General features: G+C 35.5%; 1 protein-coding gene across 1 annotated transcript; it reads left to right on the top strand.

The window, feature by feature from the left end:
• Window positions 1-209: 209 nt before the first annotated feature.
• Window positions 210-1,788, top strand: LOC137631398 (uncharacterized). The gene is made up of 3 exons (XM_068363166.1): window positions 210-346; window positions 689-1,181; window positions 1,213-1,788. The coding sequence occupies exons 1-3, from the start codon at window positions 210-212 to the stop codon at window positions 1,786-1,788; spliced, it is 1,206 nt and encodes a 401-aa protein (XP_068219267.1).
• The last annotated feature ends 5,245 nt before the right edge of the window (window positions 1,789-7,033 follow it).

Below are 7,033 nucleotides of genomic sequence, written 5' to 3'. Positions count from 1 at the left end.
CTTTCACATATTTCCCAAAAAACTGCACTTAGACTTGGTTTTAGAAGTGTTTCTCAGATTTTTAACAAAATCAGAGATTTTTTTTGTCATCAAAGTATCTAGTATATATTTCAACTTTTTTACACTTGCTCAAGATATTCGGTAGTTACAATGATATCTTCATTGCCATTAATTTCCGGTTAAAATGTTTCACAACTTGTCTGATTATAATGGGGAAAGATCACAACTTCCCTAATTTCAACTCTGTACCAAAGGGTATAATAGGAAATAAAAGTAACCTGAACGTGAAACTTCAACATCGAAGCATGAAACAAATTTTGGAAGAATATTTTAGATTCCTTTTCAGGTAAAGCTTTAAGATTTTCTGCGCCAACGAACTCCTATCTAATTCTCACACAAGGAAAAGAGAATCATAATATTCATTTTTGTTCTATGGCACAGGCAAGGGAAAGGGACAATGCCCTAGCTAGCAGGACAATGCTCTAAAGACTGACCATATATATATTTGATCAGCGCCCGAGACCTTTCTCCACCCACGCTAAGACCAGGGAGGGCCAGGCAATGGCTGCTGATGACACAGAAGGTAGACCTATAGGATTCCCTATGCCCCTCATAGTTAACTCACAAGAATAGGGGGGTTGCAGACACTACAAGAAACTATCTAGCTTGTGCAAGACTCGTACCTCAGTCCTGCATTGAAGCCGTCCTGGAAGTTTCTCCTCGCACTGGAGCAGTCCTGGAAGCTTCTCCTCGCACTGCAGCCGTTGGAAGCTTCTCCCAGCACTCGAGCGATCCTGGAAGCTTCTCCTCGTACTGCAGCGCTCCTGGAAGCTTCTCCTCGCATTGGAGCCGTCTTGGATGCTTCTCCTCGCACTGGAGCGGTCTTGGAAGCTTCTCCTCACACTGGAGCCGTCCTGGAAGCTTATCCTCGCATTGGAGCCGTCCTGGAAGCTTCTTCTAGTAATATAGCTGTCCTGGAAGCTTCTCCTAGCACTGGAGCGGTCCTGAGGGCTTCTCCTCGCACTGGAGCGGTCCTGGAAGCTTCTCATCACACTGGAGCCGTCCTGGAAGCTTATCCTTGCATTGGAGCGGTCCTGGAAGTTTCTCCTAGGAATATAGCTGTCCTGGAAGCTTCTCCTAGCACTGGAGCCGTCCTGAGGGCTTCTCCTCACACTGGAGCCGTCTTGGATGCTTATCCTCGCATTGGAGCAGTCCTGGAAGCTTGACCTCACTGGAGCGGTCCTGGAAGCTTATCCTCGCATTGGAGTGGTCTTGGAAGCTTCTCCTAGCACTGGAGCGGTCCTGAGGGCTTCTCCTCGCACTGGAGCCGTCCTGGAAGCCTATTCTCGCACTGGAGCCGTCCTGGAAGCTTATCCTTACACTGGAGCAGTCCTGGAAGCTTTTCCTAGCACTGTAGCGGTCCTGGAAGCTTATCCTAGTACCGGAGAGGTCCTGGAAGCTTTTCCTAGCACTGTAGCGGTCCTGGAAGCTTCTCGTAGCACTGGAGCGGTCCTGGAAGCATCTCCTGGCACTGGAGCGGTCCTGGAAGCTTATTCTAGCACTGGAGCGGTCCTGGAAGCTTATTTTAGCACTGTAGCGGTCCTGGATGGTCCTCTTACTACTGGAGCGGTCCTGAAAGCTTCTCCTAGCATTGGAGCGGTCCTGGAAGTTTCTCCTAGCACTGGAGCGGTCCTGGAAGCTTTTCCTAACACTGGAGCGGTCCTGGAAGCATCTCCTAGCATTGTAGTGGTCCTGGAAGATCCTCCTAGCACTGGAGCGTTCCAATAGCTGTTTTAACTGCTGGATAAGGAAAGAAATCAACTACTCATAAGGGAGGGAAGGAAACATTAGGAAAGAATTACTACACGCGAAACCTTGTGAATTTTCAATCCTTTTAATTAAGAATAATTTTCCTCTTATTCAATAATATGATTGCACAGTCATACATATAAATATGTTTCACACACACACACGCACCCCCTTCTCACATACCCACACCCACACCCACACCCACACACACACGCGCGTGTACACACATACAATATATATATATATATATATATATATATATATATATATATATATATATATATATATAGGTTTGTGTGTGTGCGTATGTGTGTGTATGTATATATTATATATATTTCCTGTTACTGTGTTTAGAATGATAGCACCAGTGTTTTGGCTGCAAAGCAGATTGAAAATATCTCAGGAAAATACCGTTGACGTTGACGTTTGTATTACTACTCATATACGTAAAACACACTCACATACACACATTCTCTCTCTCTCTCTCTCTCTCTCTCTCTCTCTCTCTCTCTCTCTCTCTCTCTCTCTCTCTCTCTCACACGGAATTTAGACATTATTCATAGGGGGTATGCACCCCCGGACAAATAAGCAGTAATGTATCTGAAGCGCTCTTGAATGATCAAGAATAGATTATTCAGAGAGTGACTCAGCGCGTATTCTTAGGAGACTGATCCTTATGACAGCTTACACCTTCCTACTTTTAAGCTACGAGAACTCGTTAGAAAAACGTCCCTCAGTTGTGCTGACAGGATTGCTTGGTCATCATGAAGTACTTTGGTAACATTTTCCTTTTGGCCCCAAGTGACCGCAAGTAAGATAACAATAGAGGAAAAAGGGGAGAAGTAAAAATAACGGTAATAAAAGAAAAGGTTATAGGCAACATACGAAAGCTATTCAACAGTAGTTAACTTATATTTTTTATCATTATCAAGCTTTCTCTATTTTTTTTTTACCAGTGATTGTCTACATAGAAAATTGTCTTTTCATTATAAGGTATGAGATACAGATATTTTAATAACATAATAAAACAGCAATTTTAATATAGGAAATACTCTTTACATTAAGAGTATTTTAGTGTAATTGTTTATTTGGGTAATATTCTGTAAGTTCATTGCGCGAACGTTTATGAATATATCGCAAAAGAATTGTCGTGCCAGTCTGACATATTATTCAACACTTTAAGGAAATAGCCATTGTTTTACAAGTACAAATTCCTGTACTAATCTTACTCTTCTTTGAAGACGCAGTTCAACATTATAAGGTCTGACAAGCGGAAAAGTTGAAATATATTATAGAAGAAATTTTTAAACGGCAAGTTTATTAAGAATGACTTTTAAAAGGATAAACCCAAATAATGGAAAGAGATAAAAAAGAGTAAGATAAGAAGGAATAGAACATGGGAGTCTACATTTAACATATGTTTTCTGAGTGGGGATATCTTAACGTGGTAAAAAAGGTTTGTGTATCGCCATAATCAACAAAGCTGTACTATTCAGGGCCACCCATACTAGGTTGGGTTGCTGTGAGTGATCAAACGAAAATCTCCCACCATTACCAATCCGCATTGGTCGTCGTGGTGATGAAAACTGGTCAAAACAGTAAACTAGAAAAAACTCCTTTATTATTTTCCTCTTCTTAAATCATACATATTACGGTAGCTCGTCAGGCACACAGTCATTTATGCATTTGAACGACAGTTGCACACAATTAAAAAATAATAATAATAATAATTCGGGATTTTCTCCCTCTGTCTGCAATTCAGTCTCACGACTGATAATGATTTTCAGTAGAATCCAAAACATTGTTGTAAATTCCATCTTTTGATGATAAAGCTTGTTTTTTAAGAGATAATGTAGCTTAAAAAAATTGATTGCTAACTTACATAAAGTGTAAGTAATAACTTGTATGAAATGATAAGCTTTGAGTAGTGAAGGCATTTTTGTACGCTGTTGCAAAAAATGTATAACAACCAGACATGTAATGTACAAGGATTGTTGATTATAAGCCTCTAAAAAAGGACAGGACTTTCTTGATAAGATATATATATATATATATATATATATATATATATATATATATATATATATACTGCATATATATATATATATATATATATATATATATATATATATATATATATATATATATATAGGTTTTTATTAGCCTTGACATCGGAGCTAGAATATAAAAAAAAAAAAAGTTATGAACAAGACGTTGATAAACTTCTCCACAGGCCGATAATAAAGTGTAAGTGAATTCAAATTTGCACGAAAAACTTGTAATGAATTTATTGTTTTATTAAATTAATATATTCTTGTATATAATTCAGGTAACAAATTTCAAAGGAATTACATGACGCACATCCTCTAACAGGACTTATATCTTTCAGTAGCCATATAATAATGTTTCTCTATCAGTAGGATAAGGAAAGTTTTCTAGTTAACATGAGACATTTCACTGACTTGGTGCTCATTTCGGCATGCCACACCAAAACGGATGCGGTCCAAAACAGGTATTAATGACAAAATTACAAACTTTATAATCATCGAAAGTTAAAGTATGATTAATTTTTATTTTTATCTATTTTTTTTATATATAAAAGTATCATCAAATATTATCATGGCTAGTTTAAAAGCCTTTGCTTATTGTCTTGCAAAAAAAAAAAAAAAAAAAAAACAAGCAGAATTTATAAACAAACCAACAAAAATAATACTTTAGAATTAAAAGGTCCCCAAGAGTATTTTTTTTTTTTTTTTTTTAAAGAAAACTGAGTTCATCTTACAAATATATTCTCAGCGCTGCAGTTAAAGCAATACCTCAGTCTAGATATTTATTATTCTGTCATGTTGTTCGTAATAAACAATGATGAAGAGGTTGGTAACACGTGTTTTGATAAAGAAAACATATTGGAAAAAGTAAAAAAAAGTAGGGCAACAGAACATTAATAATGTAACAATATCCTTTAAAAATGTATCCAAGAATTATGAATTTTGAAAATTAGGTACACCATTGCATTTGCCTCGTATTTTGAGAGTTATGCATTTATTAAGTAAAATATAATTTGTTAATAAGTGTTTTGATAAAGAAAACTTATTGGAAAAAGTAAAAAAGTAGGGCAACAGAACATTAATAATGTGAAAATATCCTTTAAAAATGTATCCAAGTATTATGAATTTTGAAAATTAAGTACACCATTACATTCGCCTTGTATTTTGAGAGTTATGCATTTATTAAGTAAAATATAATTTGTTAACAAGTGTTTTGATAAAGAAAACTTATTGGAAAAAGTAAAAAAGTAGAGCAACAGAACATTAATAATGTAAAAATATCCTTTAAAAATGTATCCAAGTATTATGAATTCTGAAAATTAGGTACACCATTACATTCGCCTTGTATTTTGAGGGTTATGTATTTATTAAGTAAAATATAAGAGGGATTGACTTACACAATTATAAACTATTGTGCTTAATTTTTGATAGTATTGTAAAGGAAACTGTTGAACTGCCCACAATTATAAACTATTGTGCTTAATTTTTCTATAATATTGTAAAGAAAACTGTTAAACTGCCCACTGCATGCAGTCCTTCAGAATTTTGTACCCTGTGATCTGTAGTTGTTTGGTCGAACAGTTCTCTTCGACTGATAATGCACACACCTCTTTTGGTCTTATCTCTTTGAAGAGGCTTCAGCCTCCTAGAGGGAGTCTTTAAGTAATCCTGATGGACGCTAATGGTCTAAATTGGTGCAGAGACCCAATTTCGAATGATTTAATAGAAGCAAAGAATGAAATGCGCTATCGTTACCATCACTGGTGGTGTGGCAGATTTATTGTGACCTAATCTCAGATGATATATTGTGATTGCCATGTACAGTGATAAGATGAAGTTTTAGCTCATAGGTAATCAAAGGGCCGTTTCTATATATGTATATGATGTAGATATATGTATATGTATGAGTATATATGTATGTATATCTATATTTATATATATATGTATATATATATAGATATTATATATATATATATGTATATAAATATTTACATATGTATACATATATATATATATACATATATATATGTATATGTATATGTATATGTATATATATGTATATTATATATATATATATATATATATATATATATATATATATATATATATATATGTGTGTGTGTGTGTGTGTGTGTGTATATATATATATATATATATATTTACATTTATCAATTTATCTATTTATGTATTGGGTAGCCAAAGATACTAAGTTTGATATACTACCGCTAGAGAGTTATGGGGTCCTTTGGCTTGCCAGACAGTATTACATTGGATCCTTCAATTTGCCTACACATACACCCAATAGTCTAGCATATTCTTTACACATTTTCCTCTGACCTCATACACGCATGTAAAAACACTGAGATTACCAAATAATTCTTCTTCGCCCAAGGACTATCAGTAGCCACTTTCCTCTTCGTAATTGTAGAAGAGACTTTTCAGCTATGGTAAGCAACTCTTCTAGGAGATCACTCAAAAATCAAACCATTGTTCTCTTGTCGTGGATAGTACCATAGCCTCTGTACCAAGGTCTTTCACTGTCTTTGGTTAGAGTTCTCTTGCTTGAGGGTATACTCGGGTACGCTGTTCTGTCGTGTTTCTCTTCCTCTTGTTTTGCTAAAGTTTTTATAGTTTATATAGGAAATGCTTATTTTAATGTTGTTACTTTTTCTTAAAATATTTTATTTCTCCTTGTTTCCTTTCCTCACTGGGCTATTTTCCCTGTTGGAGCCCCTGGGCTTATAGAATTTTGCTTCTCCAACTAGGGTTGTAGCTTAGCAAATAATGATAATAATAATAATAATAATAATAATAATAATAATAACAATAATAATAGAGGAAAAAAGTTGAATGGGGTACATATACACCTTTAAAAAGTTTCTAACAGAATCAGTAAAGGCATTGCAGAAAGTATTGAGAATGTATAGTATAGATGAGAGTTTTCAAGAGCAGTTGAAAGTTTTATTCGTGGGGTGCAGCGTGTGTTAGAGTATGTAGGCAAGAGAGGGACTGGTTTGGTATGGCAGTGAACCAGATAAGGGTGTTCATAAATCTGTGACTCTTCAGTGTGTTTATGAATATAGTGATGCAAGAGGCTCGAGAGAGGTCAGTGGATGCGTTGTAAGTGCAAAGTTGTGTGATAAGAAAATGAGTTATCAATGGTATGTGGAATGATT

This window comes from Palaemon carinicauda, chromosome 39 (assembly GCF_036898095.1).
Source record: "Palaemon carinicauda isolate YSFRI2023 chromosome 39, ASM3689809v2, whole genome shotgun sequence".
In the NCBI taxonomy this organism is placed as follows: Eukaryota; Metazoa; Arthropoda; class Malacostraca; order Decapoda; family Palaemonidae; genus Palaemon; species Palaemon carinicauda.
This window is presented reverse-complemented; position numbering and strand designations above follow the sequence as displayed.

Bases quoted from the DNA above. Each gene is read 5' to 3' on its own strand.
- LOC137631398 (XM_068363166.1), top strand. From the start codon at position 210: ATGGGGAAAGATCACAACTTCCCTAATTTCAACTCTGTACCAAAGGGT. The intron at 347-688 runs GTAAAGCTTTAA...CTCGTACCTCAG, and splicing joins TATTTTAGATTCCTTTTCAG to TCCTGCATTGAAGCCGTCCT. The intron at 1,182-1,212 runs GTCTTGGATGCT...GCATTGGAGCAG, and splicing joins CTTCTCCTCACACTGGAGCC to TCCTGGAAGCTTGACCTCAC.